The 27,119-nt window shown below is 40.6% G+C and overlaps 1 protein-coding gene across 50 annotated transcripts in view; it reads left to right on the top strand.

Annotated features, from left to right (window-relative positions):
• The window catches only part of TTN (titin), a 323,095-nt gene that overhangs the window by 275,044 nt on the left and 20,932 nt on the right, over positions 1-27,119 (top strand). For all 50 annotated transcript variants that reach the window (XM_053268886.1, XM_053268842.1, XM_053268718.1 and 47 more), the window contains 14 exons: positions 63-17,165; positions 17,516-17,812; positions 17,912-18,499; positions 18,586-18,888; positions 18,997-19,293; positions 19,527-19,814; positions 19,918-20,217; positions 20,311-20,613; positions 20,781-21,086; positions 21,190-22,956; positions 23,328-23,624; positions 24,160-24,447; positions 24,570-24,869; positions 24,958-27,024. In XM_053268886.1, coding sequence (XP_053124861.1) covers positions 63-17,165; positions 17,516-17,812; positions 17,912-18,499; positions 18,586-18,888; positions 18,997-19,293; positions 19,527-19,814; positions 19,918-20,217; positions 20,311-20,613; positions 20,781-21,086; positions 21,190-22,956; positions 23,328-23,624; positions 24,160-24,447; positions 24,570-24,869; positions 24,958-27,024 — 24,504 coding nt within the window. The remainder of the gene's footprint in view (positions 1-62; positions 17,166-17,515; positions 17,813-17,911; positions 18,500-18,585; positions 18,889-18,996; positions 19,294-19,526; positions 19,815-19,917; positions 20,218-20,310; positions 20,614-20,780; positions 21,087-21,189; positions 22,957-23,327; positions 23,625-24,159; positions 24,448-24,569; positions 24,870-24,957; positions 27,025-27,119) is intronic.

Genomic DNA, 27,119 nt, shown 5'->3' with positions numbered 1-27,119 from the left:
TTAACAGCACATTATCTATAAAAGGTCTAATATCTTTTAAAAATCTTTTTTCATTACTATAGATCCACCAGGACCTCCTTCAAACCCACGAGTAACTGATACAACAAAGACTACTGCTAGTCTAGCATGGGGAAAACCTCATTATGATGGTGGACTTGATATTATTGGCTATATTGTGGAGCACCAAAAAGAAGGAGAAGAAACGTGGATCAAAGATACCACAGGGACTGCTCTAAGAATCACGGAATTTGTTGTTGCTAATCTCCAGCCAGGAGCCAAATATAATTTTAGAATTACTGCCATCAATGCAGCTGGTGTTGGTGAACCAGCAAAGATTCCAGATGTTGAAATCAAGGAGCGGGAAGTGGTTCCTGATTTTGAGTTAGATGCTGAGCTGAGAAAAACTCTTGTTGTTAGAGCTGGTCTGAGCATTCGGATATTTGTTCCAATTAAAGGACGTCCAGCTCCTGAAGTCACATGGACCAGGGATGATATTCCACTTAAAGCACGTGCCAATATTGAAAATACAGACTCTTTCACTCTTCTCATTATCACAGAATGTAATAGATATGATGCAGGGAAGTATGTAATGACCCTTGAAAATGCTGCTGGCAAGAAGACCGGTTTTGTAAATGTCAAAGTTCTTGATACACCAGGACCACCAATAAATCTTAAACCCAGAGAAATATCTAAAGATAGTATCACCTTGCAGTGGGATATGCCTCTCATCGATGGTGGTTCACGCATAACAAATTATATAGTTGAGAAACGCGAGTCAACACGAAAAGCATATTCAACCATCACAACAAACTGCCAGAAATGTTCCCTTAGGATTCCTAATTTGGCTGAAGGGTGTGAATATTACTTCAGAGTACTGGCTGAAAATGAATTTGGAATTGGTGAACCTGCTGAAACTGCTGAACCTATCAGAGCAACTGAAGCACCATCACCTCCAGAGAGCCTTAATATTATGGATATCACAAGGAACTCAGTCAGTCTTGCTTGGCCAAAGCCAGAACATGATGGTGGAAGCAAGATTACTGGCTATGTAATTGAAGCACAGAAAAAAGGTTCAACTCAGTGGACACATATAACAACTGTGAAAACATTAGGATGTTTAGTAAAAAATTTAAGTGAAAATGAAGAGTATACTTTTCAGGTTATGGCAGTTAACAGTGCTGGAAGAAGTGATCCAAGGGAAAGCAGACCAGTTATTGTCAAAGAGCAAATGATGCTTCCAGAATTTGATCTGCGTGGTATTTATCAGAAAACAGTAATTGCTAAAGCTGGTGACAATATCAAAATTGAGATTCCTGTGCTTGGTCGCCCAAGGCCAACTATTACTTGGAAAAAAGAAGACCAGTTGCTCAAGCAAACCCAAAGGGTAAACTTCGAAAACACTGCTACTGCAACCATCTTGACTATTAATGAATGCACAAGAAATGACAGTGGCAGATATCCACTGTCAGCTAAAAACATTATTGGTGAAGTTAGTGATATTATAACTGTACAGGTGCATGATGTTCCTGGGCCTCCCACCGGACCAATCAAATTTGATGAAATTTCATCTGACTTTGTCACCTTCTCATGGCAACCTCCACTGAATGATGGAGGGGTGCCAATAAGTAACTATGTTGTAGAAATGCGTAAAACTGACAGCACCTCATGGGCTGAGTTAGCAACTACTGTCATACGTACCACGTTTAAAGCTGCTCGCCTCACTACGGGAACAGAATACCAATTCCGGGTTAAAGCTCAAAACAGATATGGTTCTGGTCCATCCATTAGTTCAGAAAATGTAATCGCTAGTTTTCCATTTAAAGTTCCTGGACATCCAGGAACTCCTCAAATGGTTGCTGTCACAAAGGATGCGATTACTATTAGCTGGCATGAGCCACTTACTGATGGAGGAAGTCCAATTTTAGGATATCACATCGAAAGAAAAGAACGAAATAGCATTCTTTGGCAGACTGTAAGTAAAGCCTTAGTATCAGGCAACATCTTCAAATCAAGTGGTCTTACAGATGGCATTGCATATGAATTCAGAGTCATAGCAGAAAATATTGCAGGCAAAAGTAAACCAAGCAAGCCATCCGAACCAACGTTAGCCCTGGACCCTATTGATCCTCCTGGTAAGCCAGTTCCTCTCAATATCACAAGACACGCAGTATCACTTAAATGGACCAAACCTGAATATACTGGAGGCTTTAAGATAACTGGTTACACTGTTGAAAAGAGAGACCTTCCCAATGGCCGATGGCTCAAGGCTAATTTCAGCAATATATTAGAAACTGAGTTCACTGTTAGTGGTCTCACAGAAGATGCTGCTTATGAATTCCGTGTGATTGCTAGAAATGCTGCTGGTGCTGTTAGCCAACCATCTGAACCATCAGATGCCATAACATGCAGAGATGACATTGAAGCACCAAGGATCATGGTTGATGCTAAATACAAAGAAACTTTAGTATTAAAAGCTGGTGAAGTTTTCAAACTTGAAGCTGATGTTGCTGGCCGCCCTCCACCAACTCTAGCATGGACGAAAGAAGGAAAAGAGCTTGAAGATACAGCAAAATTGGAAATAAAAATAGCAGATTTCTCGACAGTTCTTACCCATAAAGACTCCACAAGAAGAGATGGAGGTGCATATACTCTGACAGCTTCCAATCCAGGCGGCTTTGCAAAGCATATTTTCAATGTTAAAGTTCTAGATAGACCTGGTCCTCCAGAAGGGCCTTTGGCTGTGTCTGATGTAACCACAGAAAAATGTATACTGTCTTGGTTACCACCTTTAGATGATGGAGGTGCCAGTATTGACCACTACCTTGTTGAAAAACGTGAGACTAGTAGATTGGCTTGGACAAGTGTAGCCACAGAAGTTCCAGTGACAAAATTAAAAGTCACAAAGCTCTTGAAAGGCAATGAATATGTGTTCCGTGTCATGGCTGTTAACAAATATGGAGTCGGTGAAGCTTTGGAATCAGAGCCTGTTCTTGCAGTAAATCCATACGTACCACCTGATCCACCCAAGACACCTGAAGTTACAGCTGCTACCAAAGATTCTATGATTGTCTGCTGGGGACATCCTGATTCCGACGGTGGAAGTCCTATAACCAATTACATTGTAGAACGTCGTGACAGAGCTGGACTGCGCTGGGTGAAGTGTAACAAGAGGGTTGTCACAGATTTGCGTTATAAAGTATCTGGACTCACAGAAGGCCATGAATATGAATACAGAGTAAAAGCTGAAAATGCTGCTGGTGTAAGTGAACCAAGTCCAAGCAGTCAGTTCTACAAAGCTTCTGATACTGTGTTTAAACCTGGTCCACCTGGTAATCCTCGTGTTTTAGATACAAGCAAGTCCTCCATTACCATTGCCTGGAATAAACCAATATATGATGGTGGCTCAGAAATCACAGGCTACATGGTTGAAATAACATTACCTGAGGAGGATGACTGGAAAATTGTAACTCCACCTGCAGGACTGAAGGCCACCTCCTTTACCATCACTAATCTAAAAGAAAACCAGGAGTATAAAATCAGAATATATGCCATGAACTCTGAAGGTATTGGAGAACCTGCTCTTGTTCCTGGGACACCAAAGGCTGAAGAAAGGATGCTAGCTCCAGAGATTGAACTTGATGCAGACTTGCGTAAAATTGTGATTCTTAGAGCTTGCTGTACTTTAAGACTCTTTGTCCCAATTAAAGGAAGACCTGCACCTGAAGTAAAATGGTCACGAGAACATGGAGAGTCTTTAGACAAAGCTACTATTGAATCTACAAGCTCTTATACACTACTCACAGTTGGAAATGTGAATAGATTTGACAGTGGCAAGTATATACTGACTATAGAAAACAGTTCAGGAAGCAAATCAGCATTTGTAATTGTTAGAGTTCTTGATACACCTGGAGCCCCACAGAACTTGAAAATAAAAGAGGTCGCAAAGTCATATGTTACACTGACATGGGAACCTCCCCTCATAGACGGTGGCTCTAAAATAAAGAACTATATTGTTGAAAAGCGTGAGGCAACCCGAAAAGCATACTCAACTGTTGTGGCCAATTGCCATAAGACCAGCTGGAAAGTGGACATGCTGCAAGAAGGCTGCAACTATTATTTCAGAGTCCTTGCTGAAAATGAATATGGAATAGGTCTTCCTGTTGAAACATCAGAATCTGTTAAGGCATCAGAAAGGCCTCTTCCTCCAGGAAAAATAACTCTATTAGATGTGACAAGAAAAAGCGTATCTTTAACTTGGGAAAAACCTGAACATGATGGAGGAAGCAGAATTTTGGGCTACATTGTAGAAATGCAAAGTAAAGGCAGTGACAGATGGGCCACATGTGCTACTGTAAAAGTTACTGAAGCTACTATAACTGGACTGATTCAGGGTGAAGAATATTCTTTCCGTGTTTCAGCTCAAAATGAAAAAGGAATCAGTGATCCTCGACAAATGAGTATACCAGTTATTGCAAAAGATCTTGTGATACCACCAGCCTTCAAACTACTGTTTACCACTTTCAGTGTACTAGCAGGTGAAGACTTAAAGGTTGATGTTCCATTTGTTGGTCGACCCAAGCCAGCTGTAGTATGGCTTAAAGATAATGTGCCACTTAAACAAACAACTAGAGTCAATGAAGAAAGCACAGAAAACAACTCATTACTAACAATAAAGGAAGCTTGTAGAGAAGATGTTGGACAATATTTAGTAAAACTTTCTAATACTGCAGGAGAAGCTACTGAAATTCTTAATATTGTTGTCCTTGACAAGCCAGGACCTCCAACTGGACCAGTAAAGATTGATGAAGTAACTGCAGACAGTATTACCATTTCTTGGGCACCACCCAAATATGATGGTGGCAGTTCCATCAACAATTATATTGTAGAAAAACGAGATACCTCCACCACTGTTTGGCAGATTGTTTCAGCAACTGTTGCCCGAACAACAATAAAAGCATGTAGATTAAAAACTGGAAGTGAATATCAGTTCAGAATTGCTGCTGAAAACAGATATGGAAAGAGTACATATCTCACCTCAGAGTCTGTGGTTGCCCAATATCCATACAAACTACCTGGGCCACCTGGAACTCCTTATGCAACAGAAGTCTCCAGAGACAGTATGGTTGTACAGTGGAATGAACCAGTCAATGATGGTGGCAGCAAGATTATTGGATATCATTTGGAGCGCAAGGAAAGGAATAGCATCCTCTGGGTTAAACTGAACAAAACTGCAATTCCTGACACTAAATTCAAAACAACTGGACTTGAAGAGGGTCTTGAATATGAATTTAGAGTTTATGCAGAAAATATTGTTGGCATTGGAAAGGCAAGTAAAGGTTCAGAATGCTACACAGCCCATGATCCATGTGATCCTCCAGGCCGTCCAGAGCCTATCATTGTCACAAGAAACTCTGTTACTCTTCAGTGGAAAAAACCAGCATACGATGGTGGAAGCAAGATCACAGGATACATTGTTGAAAAGAAAGAGTTGCCAGAAGGCCGCTGGATGAAAGCAAGCTTTACAAATGTAATTGAGACCCAGTTTGCAGTAACTGGCCTAGTTGAAGATCAAAGGTATGAGTTCCGTGTCATTGCCCGCAACGCTGCAGGTGTCTTCAGTGAGCCATCTGAAAGCTCGGGGGCAGTCACAGCAAGAGATGAAGTAGATCCACCTCGTATAAGTTTGGATCCCAGATTTAAAGAAACAATTGTACTGAATGCTGGGGAATCATTCAAGATTGATGCCGATGTTTATGGCAAACCATTGCCATCTATTCAGTGGCTGAAAGGTGATCAGGAACTAGCAAACACAGCACGTTTGGAAATAAAAAGTACTGACTTTGCCACAAGCCTAAGTGTGAAGGAAGCCATTCGGGTTGACAGTGGGCATTATGTTTTGCTGGTGAAAAATGTTGCAGGTGAAAAAACAGCTTCTATCCATGTCAAGGTTCTTGACAGACCTGGCCCACCTGAAGGGCCTATTGCTATAACAGGAGTTACCGCTGAAAAATGTATGCTAGCATGGAAACCCCCACTTCAGGATGGTGGTAGTGACATTTCACATTATGTCATTGAAAGAAGAGAAACAAGCCGCTTAGTTTGGACTTTAGTTGATGCCAATGTACAGACTCTTAGTTGCAAAGTTACTAAGCTTTTGGAAGGTAATGAATATATTTTCCGTATCATGGCTGTCAACAAGTATGGTGTAGGTGAACCTCTTGAATCTGAGCCTGTGCTTGCAAAAAATCCATTTGTAGTGCCACTTCCACCAAAGGCCCCAGAAGTATCTGCTGTCACCAAGGACTCTATGATTGTTGTATGGGACAGACCAGCCTCTGATGGTGGCAGTGAAATTTTGGGTTACATCCTGGAAAAACGTGATAAAGAAGGCATTCGATGGACAAGATGTAACAAGCGTTTGATCAGTGAACTTCGATACAGAGTAACTGGACTTATAGAAAATCATAATTATGAATACAGAGTCTCAGCTGAAAATGCTGCTGGCCCCAGTGAGCCAAGTCTACCTTCTACTTACCATAAGGCTTGTGATCCTATATACAAGCCAGGTCCTCCTAATAATCCCAAAGCAATAGATGTTACAAGATCTTCAGTTTTCCTTTCCTGGGGTAAACCAATCTATGATGGTGGCTCCGAAATTCAAGGATACATTGTTGAAGCATGTGATGTAAGTGTTGGGGACTGGACAATTTGCACACCGCCAACTGGAATTAAGAAAACAAATATGGAAGTAGAGAAATTATTGGAAAAACATGAATACAAATTCCGCATTTGTGCTGTTAATAAGGCAGGAGTAGGAGAGCATGCTGATGTTCCTGGAACTATTACTGTTGAAGAAAAGATGGAAGCTCCAGACCTTGACCTTGACATGGAACTGAGGAAAGTTATAAATGTAAGAGCTGGTGGTTCCTTAAGATTATTTGTTCCTATCAGAGGGCGCCCAGTACCTGAAGTAAAATGGGGTAAAGTAGATGGTGACATCAGAGAGGCAGCTATTATTGACAGCACTAGCAGCTTTACCTCACTGGTTCTTGACAACGTTAACAGATTTGATTCTGGGAAATACACTCTTACTTTAGAAAACAGCAGTGGAACAAAGTCTGCCTTTGTCAGTGTAAGAGTACTAGATACCCCAGGTCCTCCAATTAATCTGAAAATTAAGGATATCACCAAAGACTCTGTTTCACTTGCATGGGAGCCTCCGGTGATAGATGGTGGATCTAAAATTAAAAATTATATTATTGAAAAGCGTGAAGCCACAAGAAAAGCCTATGCAGCTGTTGTCACAAACTGCCACAAGACATCATGGAAAGTGGACCAACTTCAGGAGGGCTGTTATTATTACTTCAGAGTTTCTGCAGAGAATGAATTTGGAATTGGTCTTTCTGCAGAAACAAGTGATCCAGTTAAAGTTGCTGAAGTTCCTCAGCCTCCAGGAAAGATAACAGTGGATGATGTTACAAGAAACAGTGTGTCATTGAGCTGGGCAAAGCCTGAACATGATGGTGGAAGCAAAATCTTACAATACATCGTGGAAATGCAAGTTAAGGGCAGTGACAGATGGTCAGAATGTACACGAGTTAAAGTTCTTGAAGCACTTGTCACTAACCTAACTCAAGGAGAAGACTATCTTTTTAGAGTGATGGCTGTAAATGAAAAGGGTAGGAGTGATCCACGATCACTTGCTGTTCCAATAACTGCCAAAGATCTAGTCATTGAACCAGATGTGAGACCTGCATTCCACAGCTACAGTATGCAAGTGGGACAAGACCTGAAAGCTGAAATACCAATTTCCGGTCGACCTAAGCCTACGATTACTTGGACAAAAGATGGGATACAATTAAAACAGACAACTAGGGTTAATGTAAGTGATTCACCTAACCTTACCATCTTGAATATTAAAGAGATCAATAAAGAAGACAGTGGAATATATGAAATTGCAGTTGCTAACGTTGTTGGACAAAAATCTGCATCTATTGAAATTATAACACTGGACAAGCCTGATCCTCCAAAAGGCCCTGTTAAATTTGATGATATTAGTGCTGAAAGTATTACATTATCATGGAATCCTCCAGCATATACTGGTGGCTGCCAAATTACTAATTACATTGTTCATAAGAGAGATACAACCACCACTGTATGGGAAACAGTTTCAGCTACTGTTGCAAGAACTACCCTCAAGGTGACTAAGCTCAAAACCGGCTCAGAATATCAATTTAGAATATTTGCTGAAAATAGGTATGGACAGAGCTTTGGCCTAGAATCGGATGCTATTGTTGCTCAGTATCCCTACAAAGAACCCGGTCCTCCTGGCACACCATTTGTGACAACAGTTACAAAAGACTCTATGGTTGTGCAGTGGCATGAACCAATAAATGATGGTGGAAGTAAAATTTTAGGTTATCATCTTGAGAAAAAGGAAAGAAACAGCATTTTGTGGACAAAAGTAAACAAGACCGTTATTCAAGACACATACTATAAAACAACTAACCTTGAAGAAGGCATTGAATATGAATTCAGAGTTTCTGCAGAAAATATTGTTGGTGTAGGCAAAACAAGCAAAGTTTCAGAATGCTATGTGGCACGTGATGCATGTGACCCACCAGGATGCCCAGAAGCTATAGTTGTTAAACGGAGCTCAATTACTCTGCAGTGGACTAAACCAGAATATGATGGTGGCAGCAAAATTACAGGCTATGTAGTGGAGAAACGTGATCTACCTGAGGGCCGATGGATGAAAGCCAGCTTTACTAATATCACTGAAACTCAATTTACTGTAACAGGCCTTACTGAAGACCAAAGATATGAATTTAGAGTAATTGCAAGAAATGCTGCTGGTACAGTAAGTAAACCTTCTGATAGCACCGGACCAATCACAGCAAAAGATGAAGTTGAACTTCCAAGAATTTCCATGGATCCAAAATACAAAGATGCAATTGTTGTAAATGCTGGAGAAACCTTCAGACTTGAGGCTGATGTCCATGGGAAACCCATTCCTACTATTGTGTGGTTGAAAGGAGATAAAGAACTTGAAGATACTGCTCGATGTGAAGTAAGGAATACAGACTTTAAGGCATTGGTCACTGTAAAAGATGCCATACGTATTGATGGCGGGCAATACATTTTACAAGCCTCCAATGTTGCCGGAACAAAATCAGTGCCAGTAACAGTAAAAGTACTAGACAGACCAGGTCCTCCAGAGAGTATTCAAGTATCTGGAGTTACTTCTGAAAAGTGTTCTTTAGCATGGGCTCCACCAATCCACGATGGAGGCAGTGACATTTCTCACTACATCATTGAGAAGAGAGAAACAAGCCGTCTTGCTTGGACAGTTGTTGCATCAGACGCTGTAGCCACAATGCTGAAGGTAACAAAACTTCTGGAAGGAAATGAGTATATCTTCCGTGTTATGGCAGTTAACAAATATGGAGTTGGCGAGCCTCTGGAGTCTGCTCCAGTAATGATGAAAAATCCATTTGTAGTTCCTGGTCCACCAAAGTCCCTAGAAGTCACCAATGTTACAAAGGATTCTATGACCATCTGTTGGCATCGTCCAGATAGTGATGGTGGCAGTGAAATTGTTAGCTACATTGTAGAAAAAAGAGACAGAGCCGGTATCAGATGGGTGAAATGTAATAAACGCCGTATTACAGATCTGCGATTAAGAGTTACAGGACTCGCAGAAGATCATGAATATGAATTTAGAGTATCAGCTGAAAATGCAGCTGGAATTGGTGAACCAAGTCAGGTTACTCCCTACTGGAAAGCATGTGATCCTATGTTCAAGCCTGGCCCACCTACTAATGCCCATGTTGTAGATACCAGCAAGAATTCAATTACAGTTGCATGGGGTAAACCTATTTATGATGGTGGCAGTGAAATCCTTGGATATATTGTAGAAATCTGCAAAGCTGATGAAGAAGAATGGGCAATAGCTACTCCACAGACTGGTCTGAGAGTCAATCGTTTTGAGATCAAAAAGCTCACTGAACATCAAGAGTACAAGCTAAGGGTGTGTGCCCTCAACAAAATAGGAGTAGGTGAAGCTGCAGTTGTTCCTGGTACAGTTAAACCGGAAGATAAACTTGAGGCTCCTGAACTTGATATTGACTCAGAGCTAAGGAAAGGAATTGTAGTTAGAGCTGGTGGATCTGTCAGAATAAATATACCATTTAAAGGACGCCCAATTCCTGAAATCACGTGGTCTCGAGAAGAAGGAGAATTTACAGATAGGGTTCAAATTGAAAAGGGCCTGAATTACACACAGTTATCAATTGATTATTGTGATAGAAATGATGCTGGAAAGTATATGCTGAAATTGGAGAACAGCAGTGGTTCCAAGTCTGCATTTGTTACAGTTAAAGTACTTGATACACCAGGACCACCACAAAATTTAGTAGTCAAAGAAATAAGGAAAGATTCGGCTGTACTGACATGGGAACCTCCAGCTAATGATGGTGGTGCAAAGATAAAGAACTATGTGATTGATAAACGCGAGTCAACCAGAAAAGCATATGCCAACGTGAGTGCAAAGTGCAGCAAAACAAGCTTCAGAGTTGAAAATCTTACTGAAGGGGGGATTTATTATTTCAGAGTCATGGCTGAAAACGAATTTGGAATTGGTGTTCCAGTTGAAACTGCAGATGCCTCAAAAGCTGCAGAACCACCTTTGCCTCCTGGGAAAGTCACACTCACTGATGTGACTCAGAGAAGTGCATCATTTATGTGGGAAAAGCCTGAACATGATGGAGGTAGCAGAATACTAGGATACATTGTTGAAATGCAACCAAAGGGAGCCGATAAATGGACTGTGGTTACTGAAACCAAAGTATGCAATGCAGTTGTGTCTGGTTTGAGTTCTGGACATGAATATCAATTCCGTGTTAAGGCATATAATGAAAAAGGAAAAAGTGATCCTAGACCACTGGCAGTTCCTGTGATTGCTAAAGATCTGACAATTCAGCCAGCTTTCAAACTGATGTTTAATACATATACCGTACAAGCTGGAGAAGACCTTAAGGTAGAAATACCCTTCATCGCTCGACCAACCCCAACTATCACTTGGGAAAAAGATGGTCTGCCACTAAAACAGACAACCAGGTTACATGTTGAAGATACACCAACATCAACTACCTTGCATATTAAAGAAAGTCACAAGGATGACTTTGGGAAATATGCTGTAACAGCAAGCAATGCAGCAGGCACAGCAACAGAGCATCTCAATATAATTGTGCTAGAAAAGCCTGGTCCACCACAGGGACCTGTCCGCTTTGATGAAGTTAGCTCAAACTTCGTTGTCCTATCCTGGGAACCCCCAGCATATACAGGTGGCTGCCAAATATCCAACTACATTGTAGAGAAACGTGACACTACCACCACTACCTGGCAGATGGTATCAGCAACTGTTGCAAGAACAACAATTAAAGTAACAAATCTTAAAACAGGCACTGAATACCAGTTCAGAATTAGCGCTGAAAACCGATACGGAAAGAGCAGTGCTTTAGATTCTAAACCAGTTCTTGTGCAATATCCATACAAGGCGCCTGGACCACCAGGAACACCATTTGTCACTTCAGCTACCAAGGACCACATGTTGGTACAGTGGCATGAACCAGTTAATGATGGAGGAAGCAAAATACTAGGATACAATCTGGAACGTAAAGATAAAAACAGCATTCTATGGACAAAATTGAATAAGACCCTCATTCAGGACACAAAATATAAAACAGAGGGCCTTGAAGAAGGTCTTGAATATGAATTCAGAGTTTCTGCTGAAAACATTGTTGGTATTGGCAAGGTTAGCAAAACATCTGAATTATATGTTGCCCGAGATGCATGCGATCCACCTGGCCGTCCAGATGCCATCGTTATTACTAGAAATTATGTCACACTAAAATGGAAGAAACCTGAATATGATGGTGGCAGCAGAATAACTGGATATATTGTGGAAAAGAAAGAATTGCCTGAAGGTCGTTGGATGAAAGCCAGTTTTACAAATGTAATAGAAACCGAATTCACAGTAACTGGTCTTGTGGAAGACCAAAGATATGAATTCAGAGTGATTGCAAGAAATGCAGCTGGTTGCTTTAGTGAGCCATCTGAAAGCACAGGACCAATTATTGCTAGAGATGAAATTGAAGCACCAAGAGCTTCACTGGATCCAAAATACAAGGACGTCATTGTTGTTCATGCAGGAGAAACATTTGTTCTTGAGGCTGACATCCACGGCAAGCCTATTCCTGATATTATATGGTCAAAAGATGGAAAGGAATTTGAAGAAGCAACTGCAAGAATGGAAATTAAGTCTACAATTGAAAGAACAACACTCACTGTTAAAGATTGCATCAGGGTGGATGGAGGCATCTATACACTTAAACTAAGCAATGTTGGTGGCACAAAGTCTATACCAATCACTGTAAAAGTGCTTGACAGACCTGGACCTCCAGAAGGTCCTTTGAAGGTAACAGGTGTGACTGCAGAAAAATGTTATCTGGCATGGGGACCACCTTTACAAGATGGTGGCTCTAGCATTTCACATTACATCATAGAAAAGAGAGAGACAAGCCGGCTCTCATGGACACAAGTGGCATCTGATGTGCAAGCTCTGAACCACAAAGTAACTAAGCTTCTCCCAAGCAATGAATACATTTTCCGTGTAATGGCTGTCAACAAATATGGAATTGGTGAACCACTGGAATCTGAGCCTGTGCTGGCCTGTAATCCATACAAACCCCCAGGCCCTCCTTCAACACCTGAAGTTTCTGGAATCACAAAAGACTCTATGATTGTAACCTGGGGTCGTCCAGAAGACAATGGTGGAGCTGAAATTGAAGGTTATATACTAGAAAAGCGAGACAAAGATGGAATTCGGTGGACTAAATGCAATAAAAAGAGACTGACAGACCTACGGTTAAGAGTAACTGGACTGACAGATGGACATTTCTATGAGTTTAGGGTTTCTGCTGAAAATGCCGCTGGTATAGGTGAACCTAGTGAACCATCAGTTTTCTACCGTGCTTGTGATGCAGTGTATCCACCAGGTCCACCAAGCAATCCGAAAGTAACAGATACCTCCAGATCATCTGTATCCCTTGCATGGAACAAGCCCATTTATGATGGTGGTGCACCTGTTAAAGGATACATTGTGGAATGTAAAGAAGCTACTGCTGATGAATGGACAACCTGCACACCACCATCAGGGCTACAAGGGAAACAATTCACAGTAACAAAACTGAAAGAGAATAGTGAATATAACTTCCGCATTTGTGCCATCAACTCTGAAGGAGTTGGAGAACCAGCGACTATACCTGGTGGTGTCATTGCTGCCGAAAAAACAGAACCTCCTGAAATTGAACTGGATGCAGATCTCAGAAAAGTTGTCACAGTGCGTGCTAGTGGTACATTGCGTTTGTTTGTCACTATCAAAGGAAGGCCAGAGCCAGAAGTAAAATGGGAAAAGGCAGAAGGCACTATGAGTGACAGAGCTCAAGTTGAAGTTACCAGTTCATATACAATGTTGGTCATTGATAATGTAAACAGATTTGACAGCGGTAAATATAATCTCACTTTAGAAAACAACAGTGGCAAAAAGTCAGCTTTTGTTAATGTGAGAGTACTTGATACACCAAGTGCACCTGTAAACTTGAAAATCAGAGAAGTCAAGAAAGACTTGGTGACATTAGCTTGGGAGCCTCCTCTGATTGATGGTGGAGCTAAAATAACAAACTATATAATTGAAAAACGAGAAACTACAAGAAAGGCTTATGCCACTATTACAAATAACTGCACCAAGAATGTCTTCAGAATTGAACAGCTACAAGAAGGATGCAGTTACTACTTCCGTGTCTTGGCTGCAAATGAATATGGAACTGGTTTGCCAGCTGAAACACCTGACCCAGTTAAGGTTTCTGAAGCACCCTACCCACCTGGAAAAGTGACTCTTGTTGATGTCACACGCCACAGTGCTACTATTAAATGGGAGAAACCTGAGAGTGATGGTGGCAGTAAAATAACTGGCTATGTAGTTGAAATGCAAACTAAAGGAAGTGAAAAATGGAGCACCTGTACACAAGTTAAGACTTTAGAAGCCACAATATCAGGATTGACTATGGGAGAAGAATACACTTTCCGAGTCCGTGCAGTTAATGAAAAAGGGAAAAGTGATCCAAGACAGCTTGGAGTCCCAGTCATTGCAAAGGATATTGAAATCCAGCCTTCAGTTGAGCTTCTTTTCAATACTTTCAGTGTTAAAGCTGGCGAAGATCTTAAAATAGATGTACCCATCAGAGGAAGGCCAGTTCCATCAGTTAGTTGGAAGAAAGATGGGTTACCTTTAAGAGAAACAACTAGAGTAAATGTCCAAACAACAAAAACATCAACATCACTAGCAATCAAGGAAGCTTCAAGAGAAGATGTAGGAAGTTATGAATTAAATGTTTCAAACACTGCTGGGTCTACAATAGCTTCCATCACTGTAGTTGTACTGGACAGGCCAGGACCTCCAACTGCACTGCATATTGATGATGTTAGTAATGACAATATAACCATATCTTGGAAACCCCCAGAGTATGATGGTGGCTGTCAAATTAATAATTATATTGTGGAGAAAAGAGAAACATCTACAACTACATGGAGCATTGTTTCTGCAGCTGTTGCCCGAACGTCAATTAAAATTGCTCGCTTAACCACAGGAACAGAATATCAATTCCGTGTTTGTGCAGAAAATCGCTATGGCAAGAGCACCTATGTTGAAACTACACCTGTTGTTGCAGAGTATCCATTTAATCCTCCTGGTCCACCTGGTACTCCCCGAGTTGTACATGCAACAAAAGCTTTTATGGTTGTAAGCTGGCAGCCACCAGTTAATGATGGAGGTACCAAAATACTTGGCTATCACCTTGAGCGTAAGGAAAGAAGCAGCATCCTTTGGGCTAAAGTCAATAAAACACTGATAAGCGACACACAGATGAAGGTCACGGGCCTTGATGAAGGACTGATGTATGAATATCGTGTGTATGCTGAAAACATTGTAGGAGTAGGTAAATGTAGCAAATCATGTGAGCCTGTTGCTGCAAGAGACCCCTGTGATCCTCCTGGTCAACCAGAAGTGACTAATATTACAAGAACATGTGTCTCACTCTCATGGGCCAAACCAGAATATGATGGTGGTGCTAAGATCACAGGCTATATTATTGAGCGGAAAGAATTACCAGAGGGCCGTTGGCTGAAGTGCAACTTCACCAATGTACAAGAAACCTTCTTTGATGTAACAGGGCTTACCGAAGACCAGAGATATGAATTCCGTGTTATTGCAAGGAATGCAGCTGGGCTCTTTAGTGAGCCGTCTGATTCAACTGGGCCAGTGACTGTAAAGGATGATGTTGACGCTCCAAGAATTATGATGGATGTCAAATTCAGGGATGTTGTTGTTGTTAAAGCTGGAGAGGTCTTGAAAATTAATGCTGATATTGCAGGACGACCCTTGCCAGTACTCTCATGGACAAAAGATGGCAAAGAGATTGAGGAAAAGGCAAGAGTTGAAATTGTTTCAACAGATCGTACCACAGCAATAACTGTTAAAGACTGCATTAGACGTGATTCAGGGCAATATGTGCTAACATTACAAAATGTTGCAGGAACCAGATCATTAGCTGTCAATTGCAAAGTACTTGATAGACCTGGTCCACCAGCAGCCCCACTAGAAATCAAAGGACTTACTGCTGAGAAGTGTCACCTGTCATGGGGAACACCTCAAGAAAATGGAGGTGCTGAGATTGATCATTATATTGTAGAAAAACGCGAGACCAGTAGAATTGCATGGACTCTTTGTGAAGGAGAGCTTCCAACAACATCCTGCAAAGTGACAAAACTACTCAGAGGAAATGAATATATCTTTCGAGTCATGGGTGTTAACAAATACGGAGTTGGTGAACCTTTGGAAAGTGATGCTGTCAAGGCTCTAGATCCTTTCACTGTTCCAAACCCACCCAAAAACTTAGAAATTACCAGTGTAACAAAGGAATCCATGACCCTTTGTTGGGCAAGACCTGACAGTGATGGAGGTAGTGAAATTTCTGGATATGTAATTGAAAGACGTGAGAAAAACAGCCTACGGTGGATACGTGTAAACAAAAAGCCAGTTTATGATCTAAGAGTGAAATCTGCAGGCCTTCGAGAAGGATGTGAATATGAATACCGAGTATATGCAGAAAATGCTGGAGGTCTTAGTCTTCCTAGTGACACTTCCCCACTAATTAAAGCAGAAGATCCAGTTTTCCTGCCATCACCTCCATCTAAGCCCAAGATTGTGGACTCTACAAGGTCACATATAACAATTGGATGGACAAAGCCACTATTTGATGGAGGTGCACCTATTACTGGTTACACAGTTGAATACAAGCAAACTAGTGAAACGGATTGGTCAACTGCTATTCAAAGCTTGAGAGGCACAGAATACACCGTAATTGGCCTTACATCAGGGGCTGAATATGTTTTCAGAGTCAGGTCCATCAACAAAGTTGGCACTAGTGATCCAAGTGATAGCTCAGAACCTCAAGTAGCAAAAGAAAGAGAAGAAGAACCTGTTTTTGATATTGACAATGAAATGAGAAAGACATTAATTGTGAAAGCCGGTGGATCATTTACAATGACTGTTCCTTTCAGAGGCAGACCCATCCCTAATGTGATGTGGAGTAAGCCAGATAGTGATCTTCGCACAAGAGCAAATATTGATTCCTCAGATAGCTGCACCTCACTTACCATTGAAAAAGCAACAAGAAATGATTCTGGAAAATATACCCTAACATTACAAAATATTGTGAGCACAGCTTCTTTGACTTTAGTTGTTAAAGTTCTTGATTCACCAGGACCTCCTTCTAATATTGTTATAAAAGATGTAACAAAAGAATCAGCTGTGTTATCTTGGGAAGCTCCTGAAAATGATGGTGGTGCTCCAGTGAAGAACTATTACATTGAAAAACGAGAAGCAAGCAAGAAAGCTTGGGTCACCGTAACCAATAATTGCCATCGTCTTTCGTACAAAGTCACCAATCTACAAGAAGGTGGAATTTACTACTTCAGAGTCTCTGGGGAAAATGAATTTGGTGTTGGAGTTCCCACTGAAACCAAGGATGGAGTTAAAATAACAGGTTGGTTCCTTAAAATACATATTTTTTTATGCTTTTCTGTCCAGTTGTACCCATGCTTGCTACAAAGTAAGGCCTGCTGGGTTCATTGGGGCTTACACCCAAGTAACTGTTCACAGAATTGCAGGCATTATTTATCCTTAAAGTCTGTATGATTGATACTATATATTGATTTATTGTAAAGTAATCAAAGTTGTCTTGAAAACACAAAAGAATTATCTTAACAATTAATATTCTAATATACACATGCAAGATAAAATATACAATTTTCCAAAATATGCATTTGCTGAGTATAGTAAAAAGTGGAATGCATACTGCCTATTTTGATCTCAATTCATCTTTTTTCTCCTCAGAAAAACCAAGTCCACCAGAAAAACTGGGAGTATCAAAAGTGACTAAAGACAGTGTATTTCTTGTGTGGCTAAAACCAGAACATGATGGTGGAAGCAGAATTGTAGGCTACCTTGTTGAAGCTCTGGAGAAAGGGCAACAAAAATGGGTCAAGTGTGCTGTAGTCAAAACAACTCATCATGTTGTCCAAGGTCTCAAGGAAAACGTGGACTATTTCTTCAGAGTATTTGCCGAAAACCAGGCTGGTCTAAGTGATCCTAAAGAGCTTCTTCTTGCTGTTACAGTTAAAGAACAGCTTGGTATGTCTATTAATACTAAGAATAAAGGTAATATAAAAGTAACTGAAAGTTAAAGCCATTGTTTCTAACATTTTGTAAATGTGTGGGGTTTTTTTTCAGAATCTCCTGAGGTTGACATGAGAGGTTTCCCGAATCACACAGTTTATGTGAGAGCAGGTTCAAACCTAAAGGCTGAGATTCCAGTTTCTGGAAAACCATTGCCAAAAGTGACTTTATCCAGAGATGGCATTCCTCTCAAACCAACCATGAGGTTTAACACAGAAACCACAGCAGAAAGTATCATTGTGAACCTTAAAGAAAGTGTAGCTGCTGATGCTGGCAGATATGAGATCACAGCAGCCAACTCCAGTGGAACTACTAAATCTTTCATTAACATAGTCGTCCTAGACCGACCAGGCCCTCCTGTTGGTCCAGTTGTGATTAGCGATATCACTGAAGAAGGTGCTACTCTTAAATGGGAACCACCACGTTATGATGGCGGAAGTCAAGTTACCAACTACATTGTACTGAAAAGAGAAACAAGCACTGCTGTGTGGTCTGAAGTGTCCACAACAGTTGCGAGAAATATGATTAAAGTCATGAAGCTAACAACAGGAGAAGAATATCAATTCCGCATCAAAGCAGAAAATCGATTTGGCATAAGTGACCACATTGATTCAGCATGCATAACTGTTCAGCTGCCTTACAGTAAGTAACTTCTTGTTTGCTTTTGTTTTCTGAATTCTTCAGACATGTTTTAAAGATTTATTAACTGGTTTGTAATATCTATTTAGCAACGCCTGGGCCACCTTCCACACCATGGATCACCAATGTGACTCGAGAAAGTATCACCATTGGATGGCATGAACCTGTTTCTAATGGAGGTAGTGCAGTCATGGGCTACCATCTTGAAATGAAAGACAGGAACAGCATATTATGGAAGAAAGCAAACAAAATGATTATTCGCACAACTCACTTCAAGGCAACCAATATCTCTGCTGGGCTTATTTATGAATTCAGGGTTTATGCAGAAAATGCAGCTGGTATTGGGAAAGCAAGTCATCCATCTGATGCAGTTCTTGCTATTGATGCATGTGGTATGTATTCAGTAATGACTTCAGTGGGTAATGTCATGTCCTTGGTGAACCAGTGTGGGATGCTAATCTAATTACTAACTGCAAATGCTCTTGTTTTTCATACTGCAGAGCCACCAAGAACTCTTCGTGTCACAGATATTTCCAAAACCTTTGTCAGCCTTTCATGGACAAAACCAGCATTTGATGGAGGTAGTAAAATTACTGGATATATTGTTGAGAAGCGTGATCTTCCAAATGGAAGATGGACAAAGGCCAGCTTCACCAATGTTATTGAAACTCAGTTCACTGTATCAGGATTGACTCAAAGCTCCCAGTACGAATTCCGTGTTTTTGCTAAGAATGCTGCTGGTTCAATCAGTAATCCATCAGATGTTCTGGGCCCTGTCACATGTGTGGATACATATGGTAAGAAATGTTAAATTGGATAAAAATTAACATCAAGTTATATGTCTGGGCTTAACATTAGCACTGTGTGTAGAAATCTACCCCCTCCCCCCGAATTTAAGGTTTATGGTTTGACAACAGTACACTGATTCAGTTTGCCTTAACAGACATCCATGTTATCAAAAAGCTTTAGTTTAGGCTCTTTGAGGATTTCAGATATAATTATACTTTTTATTCATTTATTTTTTACTAAGGTACACCTGAAATAGATGTACCACCAGAATATACAGAGGTGGTAAAATACAAAGCTGGCACTGCAGTTAAGCTGAAGCTTGGAATCTCAGGGAAGCCCATGCCTACAATTGAGTGGTTCAGAAATGGTAAAGAAATCCAAACCAGTGCCCAGGTATCTATTGAAAACACAACAGAATTTGCATCTATACTCATCAAAGATGCAACTCGTCTTAACAGTGGAAACTACGAACTGAAATTAAAGAATGCTATGGGTTCTGCATCTGCAACTGTTAGAGTGCAAATACTTGGTATGTTTTGAACAATATTATATACTGTGTGATTCTGTAAATTCAAGTAGCTGTACCCATACTTATATACTGACACTTTCTCATTTCAACCCATATGCAACAGATAAGCCAGGAGCTCCAGGTGGACCTATACAGTTCAAGACAGTCACTGCTGAAAAGATTACTCTAATGTGGGAACCACCAGCAGATGATGGAGGTGCCACTGTAACACATTACATTGTTGAAAAACGTGAGACAAGTCGCGTGGTATGGTCTGTAATTTCAGAAAAACAAGAAGAATGTATTGCCACTACCACAAAAGTAATAAAAGGAAATGAATATATATTCCGTGTACGAGGTGTAAACAAATTTGGTGTTGGTGATCCATTGGAATCTGATTCAGTTGTAGCTAAAAATGCATTTGGTAAGTTCTATAGATGTTAATTAATCCACTCGTGCTATCTCTGGGCGAGTTGTTATTTATTTACCTGATATTTTTATTTTAATACAAATACAGTTACACCCGGACCTCCTAGTGTGCCAGAGGTCACCATGATAACGAAGCATTCAATGACTGTTGTCTGGAGCAGACCTACTGTAGATGGCGGTAGTGAAATAAATGGATATTACCTTGAGAAGCGTGATAAGAAGAGTCTAAGCTGGTTCAAAGTCGTTAAAGAAACCATCCGTGACACCAGGCAGAAAGTAACAGGACTAACAGAAAACAGTGATTATCAGTTTAGAGTTTCTGCTGTGAATGCAGCTGGCCAAGGTCCATTTTCTGATGCATCTGACTTCCACAAGGCTGCAGATCCTATTGGTAAGAAACCATCCTTTTGGATATCTATACATATAAGGTTCATATGATAGATATTCTTGAAGCGACATGGGTGTAAATGAGATCATGTCTGATTTTCTCTGGTTCTATCTGATTACTACTAATGGTAATAGCTTCTGAATTCTCATTTCTGTTGCATGTATTTGCAGACAAACCTGGACCACCAGTTAAGCTTAAGGTTGTGGATACCACAAAGACATCTGTCACACTCAGCTGGACTAAACCAGCCTATGATGGAGGAAGCGCAATTACCAGCTATGCTATAGAAAAGAGAGAAGGTGAAGAAGAGGAATGGACAGTGGTCAGTGCAAGAGGAGAAGTGAGAACCACAGAGTATGTTGTTTCTCATCTTCAGCCAGGAATCAATTATTACTTCCGCGTAGCTGCTATAAATTATGCTGGACAAGGTGAACCAATTGAAATGACAGAACCTGTACAAGCTAAAGACATACTTGGTATGTAAATTTAATGTTTTTCTTTATTCTTTTAAAATATCTTTTATATTTCTTGTTTCCAAAATATTAATAGTTTATTATTATTTTTTTTTTTTTTTTGCAGAGGAGCCAGAGATTGATCTGGATGTTGCTCTCAGAACTTCCATTGTTGCTAAAGCAGGTGAAGATGTACAAGTAATGATTCCATTCAAAGGAAGACCTCCTCCAACAGTCACATGGAGAAAGAATGATAAAAATCTTGGTGTTGATGAAAGATACAGCATTCAGAACACAGAATCATCTACACTACTTAGTATTCCTCAAGTCACTCGCAATGATACAGGAAAATATGTCCTCACAATAGAGAATGGAGTTGGAAAACCAAAATCTTCATTTGTGAATGTTAAAGTGCTTGACACTCCATCTGCTTGCCAGAGATTGCACCTCAAATATGTTTCTCGTGGAACTGTGACATTGGTATGGGAACCACCACTCATCAATGGTGGTTCTGAAGTAACAAATTATGTCATTGAGAAAAGAGATGCCACAAAGAGAGCTTGGTCTGCTGTTACAGCAAAGTGCTCTAATACATCATTTAAAATAACTGGCCTGTCAGAAAAGATCCCATATTTCTTCCGAGTTCTTGCAGAAAATGAAAATGGATTGGGTGAACCATGTGAAACTGTAGAACCAGTAAAAGCTGCAGAAGTCCCTGGACCTGTACGGGATCTGACCATGAAAGATTCAACAAAAACTTCTGTCACTTTACAATGGAGCAAACCTGAATTTGATGGTGGTAGTATCATATCGGATTATGTTATTGAAAAGAAACTGAAGGATGAAAGAGAATGGTCACATGCAGGAACTAGTAAAGCATGTGAATTTGAAGTTGAAAAACTTAAGGAGCTTTCTGTTATGGAGTTCAAGGTCTCTGCCAAGAATGAAAAAGGAAGAAGTGATTTTGTTACAATTGGACCCATTACAGTGAAAGACTATGTAATAACACCAGAAGCGGACCTTTCTGATATTCCTGGAGGAGAAGTAACAGTAAGAATAGGTCATAATGTGCACATTGAATTGCCATATAAAGGAAAGCCAAGACCAACTATGAGTTGGCTGAAAGACAGCATTCCTCTTAAGGAAAGTGAACAGACCCGCTTCAAGAAAACTGAAAACAAAATAACTTTAAGCATTAAGAATGTGAAAAAAGAAAATGGTGGCAAATATACCTTAATCCTTGATAATGGTGTAAACAGAAAGTCATTCCCAATTACAGTTATAACACTTGGCCCTCCATCTAAGCCCAAAGGTCCTATAAAATTAGATGAAATCAAAGCAGACAGTATGGTTCTTTCATGGGGTGTCCCTGAAGATGATGGAGGAGGGGAAATTACCGGCTATAGTGTTGAGAAGCGGGAAACTTCACAAACCAATTGGAAAATGGTATGTTCTAGTGCATCAAGGACAACTTTCAAAGTTCCTAACCTTGTTAAAGATACAGAATATCAGTTCAGAATTCGTGCCGAAAACAGATATGGAGTAAGCCCACCACTTAACTCTCTAGAGGTCATAGCAAAACACCAGTTTAAGCCACCAGGTTCACCAGGGAAACCAGTGGTTTACAATGTGACAGCTGATGGAATGTCCATATCTTGGGATGCTCCAGTTTATGATGGAGGTGCAGAAATTTCTGGATATCATGTTGAAAAGAAAGAAAGAAACAGCATCCTATGGCAGAAAGTAAATACTTTACCAGTATCTAATAGAGAATACAGAATTACTGGATTAATGGAAGGCCTGGACTACCAGTTCCGTGTATATGCTGAAAACTCTGCTGGAGTAAGCTCTGCTAGTGATCCAAGCAAATTTACCTTGGCTGTCTCTCCAGTAGGTAAGTGAGTGACCGGTACATATATAATACCTGTTTCAACATGCTGTAGGAATTTATGCTGATGTATGTCATGATGGACCACCTTAAGTGGCGCAGTGGGGAAATGCTTGACTAACAAGCGGAAAGTTGCTGTTTCAAATCCCCGCTGGTATGTTTCCAAGACTATGGGAAACACCTATATTGAGCAGCAGCGATATAGGAAGATGCTGAAAGGCATCATCTCACACTGCGCGGGAGATGGCAATGGTAAACCCCTCCTGTATTCTACCAAAGGAAACCACAGGGCTCTGTGGGCGCTAGGAGTCGACACTGACTCAGCGGCACACTTTACCTTCACTATGTTACTATGCATGTATCCATCTTCCTTTCAGATCCACCTGGCACACCTGATTACATTGATGTGACTAGGGAAACTATTACTCTGAAGTGGACTGAGCCTCTGCGTGATGGAGGCAGCAAGATTGTGGGCTACAGTATTGAGAAGCGGCAAGGAAGTGGGGATCGCTGGGTCAGGTGCAATTTTATTGATGTCAGTGAATGCCAATATACAGTGACAGGACTTAGCCCTGGTGATCGCTATGAATTCAGAATACTTGCAAGAAATGCTGTTGGAACTATCAGCCCTCCTTCTCAGTCTTCAGGCTACATCATGACCAGAGATGAAGCTGGTAAGCCTTAATAGTTTAAAAGTTAAATATCTTAGGTTGAATCGCAAACTCTCTTAAAGCTGGTGGAGCTGGCTAGATAAATTGCATGTCAGACTGGATGACTATTATTATTTATTTATATGGTTGCATCATAACACATTTTTCTCTGGGTGGCTCACAAAAAAGTAAAATAAAATATACAATTAAAACACATTAAAACAAACAAAACAAAAAAGTACCAACAAATGCAACTAAAAAGACAAAATAATTTAAAAATATTTTCAACTTCTGGTAACAAGCTCACTATCTACTAAACAACTGGTTCATACTATTCATTTCTACTAATCCTGGAAAAGATACTAAATAATGAACAGCTTAATTTAATGAGAAACTGATATAATGCTAAACACTTAAAACACAGATATTGCTGTTTGCATACTTAATATTCAGTGAAGCGCTGAAATAAAATCATGAACATGCTTCTTATATTATTTTCTGGCAATATGGAAGTCGATGATTGCAAGTAAATATATTTTTACTTATTTTTGTTCTCTAGTTGCACCGTCAATTGAATTTGGAGCAGAGCACTTTGAAGGTCTTACAGTTAAAGCTGGAGAGAGCATAAGGCTTAAAGTTCTTATCACAGGCCGTCCAGTTCCTCAGGTGACCTGGTTTAAAGATGGAAAAGAGATTGACAAAAGGTTGAATCTAGAAATAACCAATGCCATTGGCTACAGCACCGTCTTTGTCAGAGATGCTTCTCGGGAACATCGTGGAGTATATAAAGTAGAAGCCAAAAATTCATCAGGCACCAAACAGGCAGAAATAACCGTAAGAGTGCAAGGTAATTTGACACGGTTTTCATAAACGTTCCTTACATGATACTAAGCACCTTTTATTTAGCATTAGATTCATGCTATATTAAAATTGGCACAGTAAAAATAACTTGTATATTTAATGTTACAGATACTCCAGGAAAAGTAGGTGGACCAATACGGTTCACCAATATTACCGAAGCAAAGGCAAATTTATGGTGGGAGCCTCCAGCTAATGATGGCTGTGCAACCATTACTCATTATGTTATTGAAAAGCGTGAAACCAGCAGAATATCCTGGGCACTGATTGAAGACCACTGTGAAGCCTGCAGTTATACTGCACTTAAATTAATAAAGGGCAATGAATACCAGTTCCGTGTCTCTGCAGCGAACAGGTTTGGTGTTGGCAGGCCACTGGAATCAGATCCATTTGTAGCCCAAGCACACTACAGTAAGTATACATTGAGGAATCACCATTAGATTCATGTGAGCCTTTACTTGTCCAGAATCTTATCTATTCTTTTTTTTAAAAAAAACAGCTGTCCCTGAGGCTCCTGGCACTCCAGAACCCAGCAATGTAACAGGAAACAGCATTACACTCACATGGACAAGGCCAAAATCAGATGGTGGAAGTGACATTAACCAGTATATCTTGGAGAGAAGGGAAAAGAAGAGTATTCTCTGGGTTAAAGTATCCAGCAAAAGGCCTATTTCTGAGACAAGATTCAGAGTCACTGGTCTAACTGAAGGCAATGAATATGAGTTCCACGTCATGGCAGAAAATAATGCAGGAGTAGGGCCTCCAAGTGCTGTCTCAAGGCTGATTAAATGCAGAGAACCTGTAAACCCACCAAGTGCTCCTACTGTGGTCAAAGTGACTGATACATCGAAGACAAGTGTCAGCTTGGAATGGACCAAGCCAGTTTTTGATGGAGGCTTGGAAATAATTGGTTACATCATTGATATGTGCAAAGCTGATTTAGGAGAGTGGCACAAAGTCAATGCTGAGGCCTGCATTGCTACCAAGTATACTGTTACTGACTTAGAGCCAAATGAGCATTACAGATTCCGTGTCAGTGCTGTAAATGGTGCAGGCAAGGGAGAGAGCTGTGAAGTTGCTGCTTCCATTCAAACAGTAGACAGACTCTCTTCACCTGAACTTGACATTGATGCTAGCTTCAAGCAGATACATATTATCAGAGCAGGTGCGACTATCCGTCTATTTATTGCCTTTAAAGGCAGACCTGTTCCAACAGCAGTATGGTCCAAAGCAGATTCTGATCTTAGCCTGCGTGCAGACATTCATACAACAGACTCATTCAGTACATTAACTGTGGAGAACTGCAACAGAACTGATGCTGGAAAATACGTTTTTTCAGTAGAAAACAACAGTGGTAGCAAATCTATTGCCTTCACTGTTAAGGTACTAGACACTCCTGGGCCACCAGGTCCTATTACATTTAAGGATGTGACCAGAGGCTCCATCACTTTAATGTGGGATGCTCCAGTTTTGGATGGAGGTGCACGAATCCATCATTACGTTGTGGAGAAACGAGAAGCAAGCCGCCGCAGCTGGCAGGTTGTTAGTGAAAAATGTACTCGACAAATTGCTAAGGTCACGGATCTTGCAGAAGGTGTGCCCTATTTTTACCGTGTTTCAGCAGAAAATGAATATGGAGTAGGCGAGCCACGGGAATTAACAGAGCCAGTTGTAGCCACTGAAGAGCCTGCTCCACCTAAGAGATTAGATATTGTTGATACTAGTAGATCATCTGTGGAACTAGCTTGGCTTAAACCTGATCATGATGGTGGCAGTCGCATTACTGGATATCTCCTAGAGATGAAACAGAAGGGATCTGACTACTGGATTGAAGCTGGTCAAACAAAACAGCTTACTTTTACAGTTGAAGGCCTCATAGAAAACAATGAATATGAGTTCCGTGTCAAAGCAAAGAATGATGCTGGCTACAGTCAACCAAGAGAAGCCTTCTCCTCTGTCATTGTTAAAGAGCCACAGATTGAGCCAACTGCTGATCTCAGTGGCATAACTAGGCAACTTATAACTTGCAAAGCTGGAAGCACCTTTACTATTGATATACCAATCAGTGGACGTCCTGTTCCAAAGGTAACATGGAAACTTGAAGAAATGAGACTTAAGGAAACTGATAGAGTAACTATCAAGACAACAAAGGATAGGACCACACTGACTGCTAAGGACAGCATGAGAGGTGATTCTGGAAAATACTATTTGACTCTTGAGAACACAGCTGGTGTGAAAACGTTTACTGTTACAGTAGTTGTCATTGGAAGACCAGGTCCAGTTACACGTCCCATAGAAATATCATCTGTGACAGCTGAATCATGTGTATTGTCATGGAAGGAGCCTGAAGATGATGGTGGCACAGATATCACAAACTACATTGTTGAAAAACGTGAATCCGGTACAACAGCATGGCAACTGGTAAATTCCAGCATCAAACGTACACAGATCAAAGTAACTCATCTCACTAAATACATGGAATACACTTTCCGTGTCAGCTCAGAAAACAGATTTGGTGTCAGCAAGCCAATTGAGTCAGTTCCGGTAGTAGCTGAGCATCCATTTGGTAAGGAATAATTGTTTCAAGCAATGTGAATACATTTCTTGCAGTTGTTGTTTTAAACCCAGTTAAGATCTAACATCTCTCTTTTTCATTTTTTT

This window comes from Hemicordylus capensis, chromosome 1 (assembly GCF_027244095.1).
Source record: "Hemicordylus capensis ecotype Gifberg chromosome 1, rHemCap1.1.pri, whole genome shotgun sequence".
Lineage (NCBI taxonomy): Eukaryota > Metazoa > Chordata > Lepidosauria > Squamata > Cordylidae > Hemicordylus > Hemicordylus capensis.
Note: the sequence above shows the minus strand (reverse complement) of the source record. Positions and strands in the feature narration are given on the sequence as shown.